The 23,622-nt window shown below is 38.1% G+C and overlaps 1 protein-coding gene across 1 annotated transcript; it reads right to left on the bottom strand.

Annotated features, from left to right (window-relative positions):
- Nucleotides 1-15,529: 15,529 nt before the first annotated feature.
- LOC147638611 (basic blue protein-like) lies at nt 15,530-16,335 on the bottom strand. Its single transcript, XM_086798529.1, has 2 exons — nt 16,055-16,335; nt 15,530-15,968 (listed from the first exon to the last, which is right to left on the bottom strand). Exons 1-2 carry the CDS (start codon nt 16,230-16,232, stop codon nt 15,652-15,654), a joined length of 495 nt encoding a protein of 164 aa, XP_086654655.1. The 5' UTR covers nt 16,233-16,335; the 3' UTR covers nt 15,530-15,651.
- Nucleotides 16,336-23,622: the final 7,287 nt, after the last annotated feature.

Raw genomic sequence — 23,622 nt, forward strand, 5'->3', positions numbered from 1 at the left:
ACGACACCACAAGTGGCACGCAGGGCAATATGTCCATGCCTCTTGCAACCAGCGCACGATGTTGAGGGAGAATATCTCATTGGCCATGGTCCTATTGAGGTTAAAAGTGATTCATAGTGTTATTCAATATCACCCCAAGTCTCGAGATTTCAGACTTTTCTGCCATATCTATAGACTTCTTAGATTTTATCCCAAGTAGTAAGATAGTAGCTCCTTTGGCAGTGAGGGAACATTTGTATCGGGGGATGTATGTAGCTCAGTATCGCCGTCTTATGAATTTCCTGTGGAGGTTTTGACTTTCTGGAGCTGAGATGCTCTATGTACATATTACAACCTTTATATAAATAAAGAAATGTTTTGTGGAAAATTCCATGTTATATAAGTGATTGTTTATTATATGATGAATTGAAGAAGCAAGATCTGTTACTCGGACATATGTCATAGATCTCCAATAAGATCATTTATCTTGTTTAGGCAATTATTTTTTGAGCCTCTTAAGTCTTAGTATCTTGTTGACGAAATCAAATAAAAATTTAATAATGTATCATTTTTGGCAGAATCATGAGGCGCGTGGACCGTGGGCCGATAGCCAAATCCTCTCACAGATGAGGAAGAGCTAGACCCTGATGTTTGCAAGGCCCTTCACACAGAACTCAACCAGGTCCCTTCAAGGGTGAAGGGGAGAACTTGGGCGAGGCTGTGGAGAAGTGGGTCGAGGCCATGGAGGAATATTTTGATGTCACCGGATACAACGAAAGGAGCAAAATGGCTCTCACAAGGCTGAAGATTGTGGAAACAGCCAGGGTGGCATGGAGAAACCATTGCGACACCAACCAGTTGGATAGGAACACCCAGTTCTGGAATGATCCCGAAGCTTATCTAAGGAAGAGATTTTGTCTCCCCGAAATTTTTAGAAACCAAGATGAATGAATTCTTAGAGTTAAACCAGGGAAGCAAAACTATTGAAGAATATTACCAGGAATTTGCTCCTCCTCAAGTACTCACCACTGCAGACGAAGAGCAACTCATGGCCAAGTTCATTCAAGGAATGAACAAACCTTTAGACACCCTGGTCACCTACCATGATTTGTAAGCGCAGGAACACCAAGCACTTTCATGCTTCCAAATCCTAGATGAGATTAGTCATATTGATAATTTTCAAGCTCTTTGTTGTGTTGTTGGCGATGTGAAAGTTATTAAATCCAAATGTCACTTTATAAGGCATGTGTTTTCATATCCTCGGAATGTTAAGCACCCAACAACTATGGTGTTAAGTTTCAGAGATTGTACTCTTCACTCATTTTAGGATTCCTTTCTTATAAGTGCCTTGTGGTGCACTAATTTGGAAATGTGAGGTGTCAAGAAAGCTTGGACAATATGTGAGCAAACACTCTTGCGCAAGTGGGAATGTCTCTTTACTGCCTTTGGAAAATCCTCCTCCTACATTGGTTGAGTTATTACTTGGTAATGATAATGCAAGTAAGGAATAAAGAAAGAATATATGCTCTTATAACAATGCCTTAGAATTCATTTCACTGGGTGCTCACTTGGATAATTAGTTCACTAGGGAGGGAGGAATATTTAATTTTCAAATCCATGGTACTACCTATCATCATGTTGGTTCTGCAATACCTGATGAAACACAAGATGCTACTCCTCCTCAATTTGCCCAATTATATGTATATGATACAGAGCATGAATTAAAGAATAGACTTCATGGGATATCTTCTTTAAATCACAATGTGCTTGAAAGATTGCAAACAATGATGTATGAACATAATCCGTACGCCTGTGCACTTCATACAATGAGAGAAATGTTACAGTCAATTCCACATGCAGATTTGAGAACGGTCATCTCACTGAAGCTTGATCAACCTCAAGGCAATACTTGGTTCCTGCAAGAAGTGAGGTAGCTGCTATCATGCCAGGTCAAGGAGATGATTATCATGTGGGATTTAGAGATATTCAAATAATGTCTTGCACACAGGTGCTATAAAGGAATATCTAACTTACATCGTTCACATATATGCCTCCATTATATGTTCTTCTGTTTCCTCGAGGAGAGGATGGTTGGCATGTTGGAACTCCTATCCATGGTAGGAATAGATAAGGTTCAAATGAGGAGACAAAGATTGTAACTCAACAACAATATTATGCATATAGATTATAGATAAGGGAAGATACAAATGCATGCCTTCTGCACGATGGTTGACTTTTGCAAACAGTACATTGTTGATGCATATAGTAGCTTGGAAGAATCAAGATTAGTATGGATACGTAATAACCAAAAAGCATTGCATGCTGAAGTTTACCAAGGACTTGTAGACATGGTTAATATAAGTGATGGGGTTACTAAAGTCTCTAGGGGCATTGATCTCGATGCATGGTAGTTCTACCATCTACACATACTAGGGGGACTCGATATATGCATCAATTGTACCAGGATTCAATGGAAATTATTAGGAAGATGGGTAAACCTGACCTCTTTATTACCTTTACTACAATCCTAAGTGGGATGAAATAAGCAATGCTTTACTACCAGGTCAAGCTGCCCAAGATCAACCTGACTTAACGGCACGGATCTTTTATGAGAAGCATAAGGATATGATGCACTTATTGGTGAAAAAAGCATTATTCGAAAGGGTAGTGGGATTTGTTTCTGTTATTGAATTTCAAAAAAGAGTCTTGTCACATGCATATATATTATTGATTTTGGAAAGTGGATGTAAACCGACTAAGATTGCTCAATCACTACTATGATATGTTGGTATGTGTTGAACTTTCTGATAAGGTGATGTTTCCTAAGTTACACAATATAATCAGTCATTGTTGTAATGTCCATGAACCATGTGGGGAACTAAATATGTGCTCTCCTTGCATGGTTGACAGGAGTTGGAAACATTGGTACCCTCAAAAGTTTTCTGAGACTACTAGCATTGATGACAATGGGTATCCAACTTACATGCGGCGAGATGATGGTAGTTTCATCCATCATCTCGCCGATGTAAAGGATCATAGAGTGTATAGTCGATGGGTTGTCCCATATAATCCTTTTCTCTCTACTATGAGATACAAAGCCCATATTAACATAGAAGTATGCTCTACCATTATAGCAATGAAGTATTCGTATAAGTATGTATACAAGGGACATGATAGAGCTACTATAGAGTTGCAAGATACACATGGGGTTATTGACAAGGTTGGTCAATATTTGGATGCACGGTACATGTCCGTGCATCAGAGACATGCTGGGACTCATGCCAATATGATTTGTGTGATGAAAAGCCTAATATACAAAGATTGCATGTTCATCTTCTGATGCATAATGTGATATTCAATGACCATGATAATTTGCGTGATGTAATTAGTTCTGACAGAAACCAAAGAACTACTCTCACCAAATGGTTCAGAGCTAATCAATTACATACAGATGCAAATAGCTTGCTATATGTTGATTTCCCTTGCAAGTGGGTGTGGAATACAACTCTTCGATCATGGACTAAAAGAAAAAGGAGAAATATAATTGGACGTATGTATAATGTTAGCCCGAGTGCAAGTGAGCAATATTACCTATGCAAGATGTTACTCACAGTGTGCAAAGGTTGTAAATCTTTTGAGGATGTACAAACAGTGAATGGACAATTGTATCGCTATTTTAAGGTTGCATGTGAAGCCATAGGAATGCTGGAGAGTGATGAGAAGTGGTATATGTGTCTTCAAGAAGCTGCATTTTAAAATAGGATTCCAACTACATTAACTATTTGTCATTATAATGATTTTTTATGAGCCTATATCTCCTGGACAGCTTTGGAACAAATTCTTTTTCATGACTTGCAGAGAAGGTGTGCTGATGTTAGTGTTTTTCATTCTATAGCAAAGAATCAGACTCTATTGCACATGTAAGACCTATTACAATGATATGGGAAATGGCTACATGATTTTAAAGGGTTGCCTATTCCTAATAGATCAAGTGTTGCTACTATCAATAATGATTTGTTAATGGAAGAGATGATGTTTAATTTTGTTCAACAGGCTGATTTGTCTATTTCCATGGAAAAGAGTCTAAATAGTTTTTAATAATCAAGAGCATTTGATACTATCCTTGAGGTCATTTCTTTGAACCATGGTGGTGTTTTTTTCCTTGATGAACCAGGTGGATCAAGCAAAAAATATCTTTATAATGCCTTACTATCTCAATTGCATGGGCAGAATCAAGTTGCTTTGGCATGTGCATCATTTGGAATTGTTGCATTGTTACTTTCAAATGGTCATACAGCACACTCACGTTTCAAAATCCTATTTATTCTCAATGCTTCTAGCACATGTGGTATCAAAGCTAATAGCCCATTGGCTAAAATGTTGAAGCTTGCAAGGTTAATCATTTGGGATGAGGCTCCAATGATGTATCGATATGCATATGAAGCATTGGACAGGACATTAAAAGACATTATGCAAAGTGATATATTGTTTGGTGGAAAAATTATACTCTTTAGTGGTGACTTCAGGCAAATCTTACCCAATGTGGTAAAGGGATTGCGTGAGGAAATTATTGATGCAACGTTCTGCTGGTCATATATTTGGAGATATGTGAATGTTTTAAAGCTCACCCAAAACATGTAAGTCAGACAAAGTGCTTATTATTGTATAGAACTAGAATTTGTCAAATGGACTTTACAAATTAGAGATGGCTCTATAGGCCATCCAAACAATCAAGGTAGAGTAGTAATTCCACCGTGAATGTTGATCCATGGGAACTCCCTTTTCGGTTTGGTAGAATGGGTATACAAAGATCTTCAAAGAGTGGAGGATTATGCATGCTTCTTCAAAGATCGTGCTATTCTTACACCATGAAATCTAGAGGTTGATGAGATCAATGAACTAGCCTTGAGTACATTACTCGGTCTTGAAAGAGAATGCCTCAGTGCAGATTCAATTGTTTCTTCTGAGAATGATAGAATATTGTAGCCAATTGAGTACTTGAACAGTTTGAACCTAGGTGGTGATTACCCTCCTCACCACTATGGTTATTGAAGGTATTTTTCTTAACAGTTTGCTATAATATAGGCATCATTGTTTACCATAATCTATTTAATTTTTATGGCTTAATTGTAGACCCTCTATGTTGGGAAGGACAAGTAATAACATCTCTAATTATCAAACTATTAGAGAGCACGTGTATTACGGTATATATAGAAACTTACTTTTTATGTAGCTTTTTTGTTTTATTTAAAAATATAAATTATTATTGATACATTTCTTTTGCCAATAGGAAATATCTTTATTTATTTGAACCTAGATTATTGCTAGGTTTGTATGGTTGAGACACTTACAATGAGAGCTTTGGACTCCTTGGAATTTACAATCTAAGATTGCGTCCACCGAATGAGTTTTGTAAGTTTTTTTCTTTTTTTCTTTTTTTTCTTTGAAAATTAGATCTTGAAATATCTAATATTTTTATCTTAAATATATTTTTTGGTAGATGGAGGCAAGAAGTATAGGCTTCCAAGGAGAGATAATCCGTTTTCCCGAAGATTTTTTAAATGCTTTGCTCATGTGTGTTAAGATTGTACGTCGAATAATTTCTTAAATTTGAATCTCATCGTTCTGAGCTTGATCACAACCTTGGGATAGTTCCCACAATCATTTCCTTTGATTCCAACAACTTAATCCTTTCCAAACTGATCTTGAGAATTGAATAACTTTCTTACGTTCCCATTCATTCTAAGGTCAACGGTCAGACTCGACAGTGGAACAAGACTTGCACTTGGTTCACAGAATCAACGCTTTTTTTTCCATCAAAAGTGAGGCACAGCCGTTGAATCCTTTCCCTAAAACAAGGACTTATTTGGGTCCTATAATACAGAAAGAAAATCTAAATATAGTCCCGTAACTTTCCTTTATCCAAAAAATATCCATTCTTCTCTCGATCCTTCAGTGAGGATAACAACACGGCCATTAATACAGAAAGAAAATCTAAATATAATCCCGTAACTTTCCTTTATCCAAAAAAATCCATTCTTCTCTCGATCCTTCACAGTGAGGATAACAATACGGCCATTATCCCACTACGATTCTCGGCCATTCTGAGGATGACCACCTTGTTGTTTCATTGATCCTTGATCCTTTCTTCAAGACCAACATTTATAGGATGGTTCTCTATACGGCTTCATTTATAGTCACAGACATTGGGCGAATTCACTTCTTATTAGGGATCTTTTCCATCAAGGAAGCCTTTAAGTCGAGGATCAAACCTTCGAGTTTGATTATATTCACTAGGATCATTTCTTTCCCCTTTTCTTCAAAACAAGGGAAGGTTCTTATGTGTAAGAGGTCTTCACCTTGCGACTACATTATTTCTCATCCTTTAACTCACGGCCATTGAGCTAGGTCGTCGACCATCTTATTTCAAAGATAATTACATCTAAGAAAATTTTACCATAACTTGACTGCTTTTCGAATGTTTTCTCAATTTTTAACCTAATATTTAAGAAGCTTGAAAAATGAATAATTAATATCCATCCTAAGAGTTTCTTTCATTTCCTTTTCCAAAGAAATGAATAAATATCAATTAAACATAACATAAAATATCATGAGACTTTCTCTTTTAATATCAAAATTATTTATGCATATACTTAAATAAAGGTAAGCATAAAATATGATAAAACTTCATCTTTTAACATCTACAAATATGCATGCATAAACATAAACATGAAAATGTAACTAAAGATCATTTTCTTTTTGCATCTAATGACTCGTGCATACACATACCATAATTATGTATGTAGAAATGTAAGTAAACATCCACTTTTAGCATCTATATGATTCATGTATACATACCATGAATTTAAACATGCAAATGTGACCATTCATCTTCTTTTAACATCTATATATGATTCATGCATACACAGACATGAATGTAAACATACAAATGTGACCAACATTCTCTTTTAGCATCTAATTACTTATGCATAAGCATGCATAGATATAAACATAAAAATATACTCATGAGTCCACTTTTAGACATAAAAATATATACCTCTATTCATAGTTAAGAAGCTATATACTAAGTTTAGAAGAGGGGATAGCTTAGTTAAAGCTCATCCACATAAAGCCCATGTTCATAATCTAGACATCATTATAAACCCTAAACCAAGCATTAATCAAGAGAGTTAACATCATCATTAATCATCTATTTATTTAGAAAGCATGGTTTAAAGAGATAACCATGAAAGTAGCATGCTTCCAAGCATGTGGAAGAGAAGAGAAGAAGGAGTGTTATCCTTCATGAATACATAATAAAAAAGAAGTATTATCTTTACTTTAAACATGAGTACAAATCATAAATCATGATCATAAACATAAAAGATTAGCATATAAGCCAACTCCACATGGTTTAGGAGGAGAACCATGGAGTAGAGGACTTCCAAGTCATATGGAAGAGAAAAGAAGAATCCCTAATGCTTAAAGAAGAGATTTAACATCTACTTAATTCATAAAACAAGATTTAGTGAAGAGAATCATGCATCTCCATGCTTCCAAAGCATGTGGAAAAGAAGAAGATAGTATAAACATCATTGTTTAGGCTTTCCCTTGGTATGAGCTTGATTCTTTATCTTGCAAGGAGGTGTGTAGCCCTCAAGGAAGAGGCTTGGCCACCAAGAGAAGAGGGTAATCTTCAAGAGAGGGTTCACCATCAAGAGAAGAGGCTAGACCACCATGGAGAGGATTAGGATTCAAGAGGAGAGACCCATGGCCACGATGGACAGGATTAGGGAAAGATAGAATGGTTTAGTAAAGCACCAAAGCTTCAAATTGGAGAGGCAAGGAAGAGGGATGAAGAAAATACACTAAAATGAAAATTAAACTAAAGTGAAAATACACTAAGATGCAAATACAAAGGACCGGGGGTGTATTCATAGGTGAGGGAGGCCTCCAACCAAACCCAACTGGGATCTAGAGGCTTCCGGCTTCAGTTTGATCCGATTTGGATAAGATTTGGCTTAGTTATGCCCACTTTTTGATCTAGTTTGGAAGAGGACAGGTGAGAGATGAAATATCCCATGCTTTTAGAGTATTTTTATATTTAAAAAATGGGAGTTTGATGGGACTTCTTGGCGCCTTAAAGAAGTTTGCATCCCACTGTTGTGAGGTGTCAAAAGGCCTCCCCAAAAAGTCTCCTTTACATATCAGAAACTCATGATTATGAAATCTCTGCCTCATGTGAGCCTTTCTTTACTATTTTCTTGTGGATAATTCTAAATTTTTTTATTTTTTAAATCCTATTTTCCAACCTTATTGGATAAGGATATCCCGTTTTTAAATTAAAAAAATATTTGCAAGGCTTAGAACTTTGAACTAGGGGTCCTCTTGGTTCACCCACCGTCCAAAACTAATGCAACTTAGAAAATTCAGATCAGAATTCTGTTTCAGGGGATCATATTATAATATCTTAAGGAATAATATTACTTAAAAATATTCCAAAAATATTATACCTCCCTCTAGAATAAATTCTCTCTAGTCCAAAACAGGGTCAAACAAGATCTTTTTCCATTGTGAAAAGGGGGGATGATTACAAGAGACTGAAGGGGGGATGATTACAAGAGACTGAAGGGGAGGTTCTTACATCTTTACATCATCAAAAGTTAGAGGGAGCACTTGAAAAACGCGAGATGTCCTCATCTTGCAGCTGGAGGATAATCTCTTACATCTCTTCTTCTTCTATTACTTCCAACGTTACTGCTTTGAAAGTAGATGGCTGGTTTGGGAACCTTTCTCTTTGACTTCCCCAATTCTGAGACTGAGGTTTTGCATTACTTTGCATCGAAGATGAGGGTTGGTTAGGGAAGAAACCTTGATAACTCTGGAAGGAAGGAGCTGGAATGTGGAATCTTGGTCCTTGACTTCCTTGTCCTGAAAACCTTGATCCAAAAGGAGTTGGGCATTCCATGCTACGATGGCCGTATCCTTGGTAGTTAAAGCATCTATTTCCTTTCATTAATTCATCTCGCTAAGCTCTAGTCAAGGGTGGAACTTCTGAAGTTGAGTTCCAGGGGATTGCTCTTTCTCCCTCTCTGAACACTCCCACGCCATGGGACTGGTTGGAGTTAGATCCATGGTTTCTCTTTGGTGGAGGGGAGTCAGAATTTTCTTTAGAATTTTGGTTTCTTTTGGATGCAGATGATACAAACTTTTGCGGAGTTTGGACTACGAAGGCTTTGGCAAAACCTTTTGCCATCCATGATGCTTCTGCCATAGAAAATGGCTTAGCATTCTTCACTAGGGTATCCAAGGTTTTGTTCATTCCTTCAATGAACCTGGCCATCAGTTGATCTTCATATTTGAGGAGGAGAGCGAATGCCTAGTTCGGCTCCCCTGGGTTAGCTCAAGAAACTCATTCATCTTTGTTTCGGAGAAGCCTGGAGGACAAAATCTCTTTCTGAGGTAGGCCTTGAGATCATCCCACGTTTGGGTATTTCGATCCAAGCGCTTTGACTCGAAGTGGTTCCTCCATGCTACTCTGGCTATCTCTACGATCTTCAGCCTGGCAAGAGCCATCTTACTTTTATCATTGTAACCTATGACATCAAAGTACTCCTCCATAGCTTCGATCCATTTCTCTACTGTTTCTCCCAAGTGCTCCCCGCTTAACCTTTAAAAGGTCTAGGTAGAGATCTATGAAGAGCTTTGCGAACATCTGAGTCGAGCTCTTCCTCGTCAACACCACGAGGATTGGCCTACCTACCACCACGATGACCGTGAAACATAATTGTGACAAAACGAGACATTCTTTAGGATTCCATACTCTTTTCAACTTAATAGCTCCTTATACTTTAATCAGAAGAATTCTAAATCAACAGTCTCTTGATTAACGATAATATTTTCACAAAAGAACCTATAAGTTTTACACAAAATCCAAAACTTTTTTTTCTGCTCTGATACCAACTGTGAGATCCCTGCCCTCTGCAGTCCATCGGAATACTAGCAACGGAATAGCAACTAGAGCGTCTCGCTCGGGGTCTCGCCCATGAATGTTTGGGCAAGAGACTAAAATTTTTCTTGTCGGAAGACAGGCAATTCCTCTACGAATTTTCAACAACATTTTAACGTCTATCTAACCAATGGTTTCCCGAATCATCTAAAACTTTATCGGTATACAACTCCTTCTGAGAATCTCTTTCATACTTCTCTTGAGAGTAAAAGATATATATGTGGCTTCCTCGTGCTCATACCGATAGCTTACCTCTCAAGTATAAAGACCATAAATTAAGAGTTTTCTTTTCAAATTCTCTAAGGTTCAACTTATAACATCTAACAATTTTCAGTCTTAATGTTGGAAAGCATCCATAATTGCTCGGGTCCACCCTGCCAACCCACTTTCCAGTTTAAATTATAATCCAAAGTATTCAATTGGGTTTCTTTTCGGGTACTTAGAGAGAGGTCTTCCTTCCAAGCCCCATCGTCGACACAGAGTAAGGACCATCACATGCATAGAAAATAGCCATACCTTAAAATTCAAACAATATTTATTCAAATAATCTATCCAAACATAACTGAACCTTTATCTTCTCTATTGCCTGATCATCACTGAACCTTCAATTCTAAGTTGATAATGAATTCTTTTCTTCGTTCTTGACTCTTATGTTACTTATCCCTTCAAGTAGCTCTCTTAACGATCCGCCAGGGGGGAGCTATCCTTCAATCCTCATTTCTCTTTGGAAGCTCTCTTAACGATTTGCCAGGGTGAGTCATCCCATTTTCCTAATTTCATACCAATTTTTACTCTTCAGGTACTCTCTTAACGATCCGCCAAGGGGAGTTACCTCTTATTCAATGATCACTGTTTTGGATACTCTCTTAACGAACTGTCAGGGGGAGTTCCATTCCTCATATTGTTGTTTCTCATTTCCAACTCTCTTCGGCCCTTTGTTATTTCAACATCACTTCCTCCACCTTTGAAACATAACCAAATGCCCATCGGTGATCTTGGTGTAAAACAGAATTCTAAGCAAATAAGTCAAGTATACGCTTATCTAAGCAAATAAGTCAAGTATACGCTTATCTAAGCAAATAAGTCAAGTATATGCTTATCTAACCACCATGAGGTTTCTCTTCTCATAAGGTCAATTCTAAGCAAACAAGTCAAGTATACGTTTATCTAACCACGACATTTCTCTTTTGATAAGGTCACTCTTTTTTAAGGTTATTCATCGATCCATTTCTTGCAATCATGTTTCTTTTCTATCCGTTTTGAATAATTTCTTAAATTTGAACCTCACCATTCTGAGCGTGATCACAACCTTAGGATAGTTCCCACAATCATTTCCTTTGATTCCGACAACTTAATCCTTTCTGAACCTATCTTGAGAATTGAATAGCTTTCTTATGTTCCCATTCATTCTAAGGTCAACGGCGGTCAGACTCGACAATGGAACAAGACTCGCACTTGGTTCACAGAATCAACGCTTTTTTTTCCATCGAAAGCGAGGCACAGCCGTTGAATCATTCCCCTAACATGAGGACTCATTCGGGTCCTGTAATACAAAAAGAAAATCTAAATATAATCCCACAACTTTTCTTTCTCCAAAAAAATCTATTCTTCTCTCGATCCTCCAACGAGGGTAACAACACAACCATTATCCCACTACAATTCTCGACCATTCTGAGGATGACCACCTCGTTGTTTCATTGATCCTTGATCCTTTCTTCAAGACCAACATTTATAGGATGGTTCTCTATACGACTTCATTTATAGTCACAGACATTGGGCGAATTCACTTCTTATTAGGGATCTTTCCCACCATCAAAGAAGCCTTTTCGCTCGAGGATCTAACCTTCGAGTTTAATTATATTCACTAGGATCATTTCTCTCTTTTTCTTCAAAACAAGGACAGGTTCTTATGTGTCACAGGTCTTGACCTTGCGACGACTAAGTGATCTTTATCCATTATTTCTACTCGTCTCTTTACTCACGACCATTGAACTAGGTCGTCAACCATCTTATTTCAAAGATAATTACGTCCAAGAAAATTTTGCTATAACTTAATTGCTTTTTGTACGATTTCTCAATTTTTAACCTAATATTTGAGAAGGTTGAAAAATAAACATTTAATATCCATCCTAAGAGTTTCTTTCATTTTCTTTTCCAAAGAAATGAATAAATATCAATTAAACATAACATAATATATCATGAGACTCTGTTTTAATATCAAAATTATTTATGCATATGCTTGTATAAAAGTACACATAAAATATAATAAAACTTCATCTTTTAACATCTACAAATATGCATGCATAAACATAAACATGAAAATGTAACTAAAGATCATTCTTTTTGCATCTAATGACTCGTGCATACACATACTATAATTATGTGTATGAAAATGTAAGTAAACATCCACTTTTAGCATCTATAGGATTCATGTATACATACCATGAATATAAACATGCAAATGTGACCATTCATCTTCTTTTAACATCTATATGATTCATGCATACACATACATAAATGTAAACATACAAATGTGACCAACATCTTCTTTTAGCATCTAATTACTTATGCATAAGCATGCATAGATATAAACATTAAAATATACTCATGAGTCCACTTTTGGACATAAAAATATATACCTCTATTCATAGTTAAAAAGCTAACTTAAATGATTTGATTCTACCTATGAGTCTACATGGATATCCTCATGCATGGGTTAGACCCTATCTTCATGGCTATTCTAAGTTTAGAGAAGAGGGGATAGCTTAGTTAAAGCTCATCCACATAAAGCCCATGTTCATAATCTAGACATCATTATGTAAACCCTAAATCAAGTATTAAGCAAGAGGATTAACATCTTCATCATTAATCATCTACTTATTTAGAAAGCATAGTTTAAAGAGAGAACCATGAAAGTGGCATGCTTCCAAGCATGTTGAAGAGAAGAGAAGAAAGGTTATCCTTCATGCATACATAATCAAAAAGAAAGATTATCTTTATTTTAAACATGAGTATATACATCATATCTTGACCATAAACATGAAAGATTAACATATAAGCCAACTCCACATGGTTTAAGAGGAGAACCATGAAGTAGTGGACTTCCAAGTCATATGGAAGAGAAAAGAAGAATCCCTAATGCTTAAAGAAGAGATTTAACATCTACTTAATTCATAAAATAAGATTTAGAGACGAGAAATCATCATGCTTCTAAAGCATGTGAAAAAAAACAAGATAGTACAAACATCATTGTTTAGGCTTACCCTTAGTATGAGGTTGATTCTTTATCTTGCAAGGAAGTGTGTAGCCCTCAAGAAAGAGGCTTTGGCCACCACCAAGAGAAGAAGGTAATCTTCAAGAAAAAGATAGCCTTCAAGAGACAGTTCACCAAGAGAAAAGGCTAGACCACCATGAAAAAGATTGAGATTCAAAAGGAGAGAGACCCATGGCCACCATAGAGAAGATTAGAGAAAGACAGAATGGTTTAGTGAAGCACCAAAGCTTCAAATTGAAGAAGCAAGAAAAAGAGAGAAAAGAAACACTAAAATAAAAATTACACTAAAGTGAAAATATACTAAAATGCAAATACAAAGGAATGGGAGTGTATTCATAGGTGAGGAAGGACTCCAACCAATCTAGAGACTTTCAGTTTCAATTTTATCCAATTAGGATAAGATTTGGCTTAAGTATACCCACTTTTTGATCTAGTTTGAAAGAGAAAAGATGAGAGATAAAATATCCATGCTTTTAAAGTATTTTTGAATTAAAAAAATAAAAGTTTAATGCGACTTCTAAGCACCTCAAAGAAGCTTGCATCCCACTATTGTGAGGTGTCAAAAAACCTCCAAAAAGTCTCTTTTACATATTAGAAACTCATGATTATGAAATCCCCACCTCATGTGAGCTTTTCTTTACTATTTTCTTGTGGATAATTCTAAATTTTTTCATTTTCTTTCAATCCTATTTTTCAACATTATTAGATAAGGATATCCTATTTGTAAATTAAAAAATATTTACAAGGCCTAGAACTTTGAACTAAGGATCCTCTTGGCTCACCCATCGTCCAAAACTGATGCAACTTAAAAATTTCAGATCAAAATTCTATTTCAAGAGATTTTAGAATATCTTAAGAAATAATATTACTCGAAAATATTCTAAAAACATTTACAAGGCTTAGAACTTTGAACTAAGGATCCTCTTGGCTCTCCCACCATCCAAAACTGATTCAACTTAAAAATTTCAGATCAAAATTCTGTTTCAAGAGATCTTAGAATATCTGAAGGAATAATATTACTTTGAACTAAGAATCCTCTTGGCTCACCCACCGTCCAAAACTGATGCAACTTAAAAATTTCAGATCAAAATTCTGTTTCAAGAGATTTTAGAATATCTTAAAGAATAATATTACTCAAAAATATTCTAAAAATATTCTACCTCCCTCTAGAATAAATTCTCTTTCTAGTCCAAAACAAGATCTTTTTCCATTCTAAAAAGAGTAGATGATTACAAAAGACTGAAAAAAAAGTTCTTATATCTTAACATCATCAAAAGTTGAAGAGAAAAATCTTACATGAGTAATCACCTATTGATGCTTATCTCTATGTTAATGACTATAAGAAAGGTTAAATAATTAACAACATCCCAAGCATGGCCATTTAGAGCGAGAAGGCAATCTAAATTTGGAGAGAGTGAGATAGAGCAAGAGAGAGATTTGCATGGGTGTAAAGGGAGACACGCGATCTCTAGGGTACTATATGCACGAGGCATTATGCAATGCATTAGAGGGCCACCAATGGTAGTTAGCACATGCATGAACCAAAAGGGTGGTGGCTTTTTGAACATCAAGCCAACACCCTTGACCATGAGTGGCTTGGGCATCAGCCATTGGAGTCCACTGTGTGAATAGCCTTAGAGCAGACAAGCGAGCTTTACATGTGGCACTTTTGTTTTCCCATTAGTGGACGACGCAACATCTATGGTGGGCGAATATATAAAGAGCTCACATTCATGGATCACGAGTCATCAATCACATGTGAATTGTTATAAAAAGCTCAAAACACAATACCAATAGATCATCCCTATTAGTGTGTGAAAAAACCCCGAATATAATGTAGTTTGCCCTGTTGAAATCTGAAAACTACTTGGAAAAATCAGAGTGATTTTTGTTATTAAAGCCTTCAAGTTATTATAAATCTGCCAAAAATACCTCCAATATTTAAACCATAAAGGTTTTTCTTTAGTGAACCTTTTCTCGCACACATTATCATAAATCTCCCCAAAGTACCTCCAAAATCTAAAGATAAAGCTTTTCAACATTGGGTGGAGAGCTTTTTTTCGCACACCAATCCCACTGGTCAAAACCACAAAAAGCACACCCCCTTGACAGAAACACAAGCAATAATAAAAGCGCACTAATTTAAAAGTAACATAATTCGTGGGTCTCAGGGTTGTAGATTGTTGGCCCGGTTTTGTCGATTTCTGACCAATTTCTTAACGTCGAATGAGCGTCAAAAATACGATAAAAGCAATGTTTTATATGCATTTTCTTTAAACATGTAATCAACCCTGAGTCATATCATATATAGACGCCTAAAAAATGCGCAGACAAAAGATGGCAAGCAGGCCTATAAAAAGCAATGTACACCGGGCGTGTGACGAGCCGCTTAGAAGGCGAGGACAGTGGCGGCGAGGCCTAGGAGCGCGGCGAGAGCGGCGGGGGCAGGGAAGGAAGGGGCAGATCTGGAAGGTGGGGCGGCGGGGCTAGGACCCGCCCCCTCTGCCTTCGTTACTGTCACCGCCAGCTTCATCCCGCCCGAGCAGTGCCCAGGAAATGAACACAAGTAGTAATGCGTCCCTGCACTTAATGTCACATTTGTGTTCCCAGCTGTGTAGTTACTGAGCTGATTCGTCGACGAGCAGGAATCATAGCCCGACTGGCTCACCACCACAACGTCGTGCTGGCCCTGCGTGTATGGAAAGACTGGAAGGAACCCAAGAATGAAATCAGAGGAAATTCAGAGAGAAAATAAGACACAATGTTTCAAAGGAAATTGGTAGGCAGTTCACATAAGATGTCGTCCGTATGGAAGGTCTTGTTGGACGCCCACGTCGTGTAGTTTTGACCCAGCGTCCAGCCTGCAGAGCCTCCCACTGTCCAAGTGATTGCAGAAGCATACCAACTACAGTAAAGGAGCCCGACAGTGATTGCAGCGAATGCACTGCCTCTTCCCTGGGCTGCGGCCATGCCTACTACCCTACAGTTGGTTGAGAGAGAGAGAAAGAGAGTGCGTGTGTGTGTATTGTGTAGTGACTGCTTTTGATATATAGTGTGCCTGTGTGATTGTGTTGTGTGTGGGGTATTTCACTCAGCAAATTCGATAGTCAAAAAAAGGGGGGGGGGGGGGGGGGGGGGGGGGAAGAAACAGGTGGCTTTCTGACGTGGACGCCAAATGCTCGAACTCTTCGCTTTGCTGACATGTCACGCAGTCGCAAAACTTTTTTTAAAAAAAATAGTGAGCACCGTGTGCAATTGGAAGTCCCCGTCAGCAAGCCACCTGTCCCCGTCCTGAGTCCTCTTTCTTCGTCTGCCCGCACTAACGCAATATAATGATGAGTATTGAGCACTGACACGCACTCAGGGAGAAGCGAGCACGTGGCTTGATAACGTGGACTTCCCATTGCTCGAGGTTGCTGTGGCTGCTGCCTTTTAAGATAAATAATTCATATCTGCCAGCGCTGCACACGCTCTTGTCCGGCTGCGCCACTCAATCAAAGCATGAGCACGAACGCCATCAAATCACATTCCATTTGATATGCCACGTCGTCCTCTACCTCCCCCGACTCCCGCCGTCCCGCGATCTGCCTGTAGTGCACGTGAATGACGTGGACACCAAACCTGACGCATAAAAACCTTTACCCCTGCACTCTAGAGTCTACCCAGGGGTCACTCTAAGAAGAATCTGTCAATCCTTCTCACCCATAAATTTGAGTAGGTTTTTTCCCCTTCTAACATGAATTTGAGAAGATATTTTTGACAATTTGAACAAGTTTTAGGTTAAGTTGAACCTATCTTTTTTTTGTGAACAATGGTTCCAGTGGTTGGGAAGAGGGGAGAATGTGGTTGCTAGCCAAAGTTCTTTAGCATGTTGTTCACGTCGCCAAGAAAATCTTTCACTTCTGCCAACAAATTGGGGATGGGACGCTTCTACATAAAGAAGCTGAGAAGCTAAAGAAAAATGAGTGGGTAGTAAGAAGCAGGCTTGAAGCCTAACCTGAGGTTTCGTGTGTTTTTTATTATGAAAATATTGCTTAAGTTTTGGATGTAACTTTGCATTTTTTTCCAAGTTTTTTTTGCGCAAATTTCTAAATTTCTAAAACCTATCCTCTCTTTTTTTAACTTATTTGTTGCCCATATTTCAAAATATCTCGAAATATATTCAATCTTGTCTTCCAAATCTCAATCCTTCCAAAATGCATTTGTGTACTTGTGTCCAATTATACAAGTCAATTTGGAACTTTGCATTGTTTTCATCAAGGTTTGTTCAACTTTACCAAACGTTATATTTTTTTCATTGCCTAAAATTCAAAATGATTCAATCATGTCCAAAATTTATTCAAAATGATTCAATCATGTCCAAAATTTATTCAAAATGATTCAATCATGTTCAAAATTTATTCAAAACATCTCAATCATACACTTTAGAAGCCAACTTGCAACTTTGCATTTTCTTCAACCTTTTAACAATGCCCAAATTTCAAAATGTCTTAATCCTAAGCCAAATTTATTCAAACTTGTTGCCTAAATTTCAAAACATCTCAATCCTATCCAAAATGCATCATGGGCTTGTTTCCACTAAGACATGGGCACTGGTAAGTGTATGACATTACTCTATTCTATCTTAAATAAGTCCATGCCTACAGTCTACACACTACCTAGTACCTTATATCATTTTGATAATTAGCATTTGTGACTCTTAACTTGTAAGTTGTGTGTTTTAACAAGTAAAGCACAATGTCTTTTTTGCTAGACTAACACACACTTGATACCTATGGGCCATGGGTGAACACACACATGTGTCCAGTCACCTTTTGCAACCTAACCTATATTTTAAGCATCCATGAGGCCTAAAATGCTTGTGTAGCTCAAAATGGGCTTCAAATTTAATGCCTAGTAAGAAGCATCCAATTAAGCAAAGAGAAGAGAAGAGGTTCCACTACTACACATGTGGAAGCATGTCTATTTGTATCTTTCCTTATCTTCCACACAAAGCAGCACTTAAGAGGACACACCCTTAGAGACATTCATATTTTTGTTCGAAAATTCTGCCATTTTCGTAATCTCCTTGCATGCTAATGTCAAACTTCAAAGATCCAGTGACATGTGCCTCTATGAATTGCAATCCTTAACTAGGATTATGACTATTAATCACACTTCATCAAGTCTAAAAAATCCCAAAAACCAAGCCAAACTAGCTCTCAGGTAGGAGACATGAGCCCACAATCCCGCGTAAAAAGATGTGAGCTGTGGACAGTAAGCCGTGAGTCTGGAAATGTGAGCCATAAGCCTGGGACACGTAAGCTGTGAGCCTTGACATGACACGTGAGCCTTGTTAGGTACATTCTCGAGAAGTCTCTAGTGTGAACAGGATCTATCCAACCCTCACTGGACATGGGTTTTTTTCTCGTAGAAACATACTTCAGTGCATTGGCCTTTTAGGCTTAGGTCTTATATTGTACCTTGTACTTTTTTTATTATTATCATCAAGTATACTCTTCCCCTCTCACTCATGTTTTCTGCTCAAGCTATCTTTTCCATACCCAAAATTGGTATTAGAGCCAGCATAGATGGTCAACCTGCTACCCATACATGGATCTACACTGACTTGCTGTTATCTGTACAATTGCTTATGCTGCCCTGCTACCCGGTGCCACCATACTGCCTTGCACCGATGTGCATTTGCTGTGCCCTGCGCAACCGTGTAGCCAGCCACCACTGCTGTGACCATTAAATAGTCATTGTCGTCCCTGCTTGCTTTTTAGTTTTGCCTACACCAAAAGACTCACCCAGATGCCAATTAATGAAGCCCAAAATCAATTTCTTGATTTGGGCAACCAACATCCTCCGTCCTAGTAGCGCCCATTCGTCGACTAAGCCACCTGTTCCGCTCGCGGCGGCGGATGGCACTGTCGGCCATCCGCCGCGACAGTGCCATCGCTGTAGATCCCATTTTTTGTAGTGAAAATTTGTTCACTGTTTTCACCTGAGTGTGTTCCTCATCATTTTTTGAGTCTCCCAAGCCGAAGAAATCCATGATTAGAGCTCGTTTAGGCCATCAAAACCCTTTTGTAGATTTTCAGCTTTTCAAAAAACAGAGCTAAATTAAGCCTTGGGTTGAATCCGACATTCCTAATGCTCTCTTTTCGTGCACTCAACATCGACATATGATATTCTGGCACCCATCACTAGGGTCTTTTTTGGTCATCAAGCCTCTATTCTAATAAGTTTTCTATCCTTACACTTTGTCATTTCAATACACTACCTTTCAGTGGACATTGAGGGTCTTGAGTGCATTGTGTAGTGACTTTTGCTTGGGGAAGATTGTTAGTTTACTTTGAGTCATGGCTAATAATGATGTATTTGTTAGAATTATTGTATCTCATATGAGATAATTTGTCCATTTGACATTTTATTTTATTGGCCTACGGTCGAGCAATTCCCTTTTGTGGATATATAAATGACCCCTGCCCCCCCCATTGTAGAACCACCTCTTTGATTAATAAAAGTTGTTCGTTAACTCTCTCTCTCTCTCTCTCTCTCGTCTCTCTCCTACGCTCTGCAACTTGAGAGCTTCCGCGTATGTCATTCTGACAGTATTTGGGATGTATTTTGCTGAGGACAAGCAAAGCATTGTGCAGTGACTTTTGCTTGGGGAAGATTGTTAGTTTACTTTGAGTCTTAGCTAATAATGATGTATTCGGGATGCAGTGACTTTTGCTTGGGGAAGTTGTTAGTTTACTTTAAGTCATGGCTAGAATAATGATGTATTCGGGATGCTCTCTACCGACGAGGACAAGCTCGACCTACACCTGCTAGTTAGCCCACACGGGACTAACTATCCCATGTGGGCATATATGATAAAACATGTACTGGTTGCAAAGAATTTATAAGTATATGTATTTAGTGCTAAGTTAAGACCTGCTAGTCCTGCACATGCAAGTTAGCATGTTAGGGGGTCCACTATTAGGACTAGTGATTCTACCACCTACACCTGTCCCTTCTACATAAGAGCGGCTCAGATGGTATGCTAAAGATATGCAACCTCATGCATTGATTGCTTTCTCATGTAGACAACAAATCATTCCTCATATCCATTCATGTACTTTTGCTAAGAGTGCATGGGATATACTTGCCTCTTTGCATCAAATCCACAATGAAGCTCATGTAGCTTATAACTGAAAAAAGCTTGACATCGAGCATATGACCAAGGGTGACTCTATGTATGTATTTCTCACCCATGTTAAGGATTTGTGAGAGCAATTAACCAATATTGATGAGGTGATACCTGACAGTTCACTTATTTCTACAGTTCTCAATGTTTGCTTGAATCCTATTACCACTCTGGCACTTGATGATTAGAAATTGGGATTTGTAGTACACATTTGATGATTTGGTAGCTCTCTTGTTACAAGAAGAGCAATCCAGGTGCAATCGAAATAGCATGATTGGATCACGCATTTGCCGCCTCCTTTTGTGGCAAAGGGAAATCTAGGACATCTTCTAGTGCTAAGCCTAAGGGCAAGGCACCTACCTGTTTAGATCCTCCTAAATCAAAAGAGGGTGGGGACAAATAGAAACAGTGTAACTATTGTAGAAAACTTGGACATGTCATTCAAGAATGCAAAAAGTGTATTGCAAGTAAGCAAAAGAAAAAGCAGCAAGGTTTGGTTGCTACCATAGATGACACTAAGGAAGAGGCCAACTTGGTCCATGATGGCTATATGCATTGCTTGTCACATGTAGTACCCTATCTATGCTTTCTCCCTGTATGTCAGTTTCTGATGCTAATTGGTACTTTGATAGCATTACTATAAAGAACATCACTCCATGTAAGATGTTGTTTGCCACCTTACAAGATGCACCTAAAGGTGGTATAGTGATGTGTGCTAATAATGCATCGTATGCCATTAAAGGCATTGGTAATGTAGATTTGATAGCATGCAGTTCTCACTTTACACATTGTATGTACCTGGAATTCATAAGAATCTCATCTCTGTATCTGCACTTGCTAAAACTAGGTTTAAAGGTCAGTTTTCTAATCATGTTGCTCAGTTCATCACCATCAAGATGTAGCGTCTATTGTCATGTCTAGTACATTGTGCAATGGTTTGTACAAGGTGGATATGCATGTCAGGATACAAGAGTCTCATGATGCTATGGTTGTTTCTACCCCTACAATTCTACGTGACACTGGGTTATGGCATGCTCGATTTGGTCACCTTAATTTTCCATCTCTTATACGGTTGTGAAAGCATAACATGGTTCTCGAGTTACCTTCTTTGTAGCTCCCTATTAAGCATGTATGAGAGGGTTGTTTACTTGGGAAGATGCATTGACATGAGATTGACATTCATTTTCCAAAGATGGCACTGTGCGAGCTACTCAATCATTGCAGCTTGTACATAGTGGCCTAATGTAGGCTCCATCTCTTGGGAGACATCTATATTTTGTCACTTTCATTCATGATTACACTTGGGTGTATGGCTTGAACGCCAAATCAAATGTGTTTGCATCCTTCCGTGCTTCTTTTACCTTCGGCTGAAAATGCTTGTGGCATAAACTTATTGCTTTGTGTACAGATCGAGGGGGGAATATTTATCCAATAAGTTCACAATTTTTATAAAGTCTCATGGCATATCTCATCAATGTACTACACCTTATACTCCTCATCAAAATGGTGTTATTAAGGAACATAATCGTACTCTTATGGAGATGGCCAGATGTATGCTTAAAAGCAAGGATTTGCCTAGTAAATTTTGGTTTGAGGCAATCATGTGTGCCAACTATGTGACGAATTGCTATCCCATTAAAGCCTTGAAATTATGATAGCTTATGAGGATTGGAATGGCAGAATCCCAGTGATTACCCATATGAGAGTCTTTGGTTGTTTGGCTTATGTGCATGTCCTAGCACAACAATGACATAAACTTGATTCAAAGGGTATTAAATGTATCTTTACAGGCTACAACAATGTATCTTTACAGGCTACAACATTGAAAGCAAAGGGTGTCAACTTTATGTGCCTTCTACTACAAGCAAAATCATTGTGTCTCGCGATGTTACCTTTGATGAGTTTGTATCTCAACCCATTACTTTCATGTAAAAAACTGCCATCAATCATACTAGAAGATGTCTTTGATACATTGATGCCTTTATTTGGGTTACTTGCTAATGATGTAAAGCCTGCTTTGGCTCATTTACAGCCATCACATGGTGTTGTACTTCTTAAAATTCAGCCACATCTAACACTACTCAAATTAGTCCTGATGTGCCACATGTAGATCAGGAGACCTTGGGTGATGCATTGGACAATGAGAATGCAGCTATTCGTGAGACCAAGAATGTACCTCATTGGCTGATTGACACTTTACATGATAGGAAACAACCTACTCTTATACATGGTCATACTCGTGCTATATCTCGTCATGCATCTTCACGTTTTGTTAACATCTTCTTCTTCTTCTTCTTGCCACCACATGTAATGAGGAATCTTTTTCTCATGTTGATGCTTTGGATAGTGAGCATTGGTGCAACCATGCACTTGGAGTTGGACTCCATTGAAAAGAAAAGTACTTGGGAGTTATGTGACTTGTCTATTGTGACAAGCATACTATTAGCACTAAGCATGTGTATAAGATTAAATGTAAACCTGATAGATCTATTGATCATCATAAGGCTCATTTGGTTGCCAAAGGTTATGCTCACAGCATCAGGGTGTTAACAGATTCCTAGGGTTAATAAGAGCTCCATTATCTTACATGAAGGAGTCAAGGTAGATACACCAAAAGGTCATACATTCAAGATATGAAGCAATGGTGTCCAAATCTACAACTTGGACGGGCACCCGTAATGATCCAATGGAATACTTAAGGCGATTCCTGCTTCAAGAGCATGTGGTAGTAAGTTAGGATGAAGTCCTAAGTGATGTACTTCATGGATATATTATGAGAGTAGTCATTGTAATAGCATTAGGTCTTTTATGAGCCTAAAGTGCCCGGTTGGCCACAGTTTAAGTGAGTGTGAACACTTATGGCCATCTATATAAGTGAATTTCTCTCATAATACAAGGATACTCTTCCATTGTGCAATAAAGTCTTGCTCTTGCTAATCTCTCTCTCTAATGCATGCGAGTGTGTGTGAGTGATGTGAGGTGAGAGGAGGGACGAGTATACGTAGTGCAATGCGGCGGTGTGACAACGGGAGACATGGTGGAATTGCTTCTCAAGGAGTTGTAGAGCTTGGAGACCACGAGGGTTACGAGCTCAACCATTGGAAAGATCCTCACGACAATTGCGGTTCACCAGGTAATCTCTTGTTGGATGTGTTTTAAGGAGGGTTAGGGTGAGCCATAACATTT

Source organism: Cibotium barometz, chromosome 5 (assembly GCF_041138505.1).
Source record: "Cibotium barometz isolate CiBa-2024 chromosome 5, ASM4113850v1, whole genome shotgun sequence".
Taxonomy (NCBI): domain Eukaryota; kingdom Viridiplantae; phylum Streptophyta; class Polypodiopsida; order Cyatheales; family Cibotiaceae; genus Cibotium; species Cibotium barometz.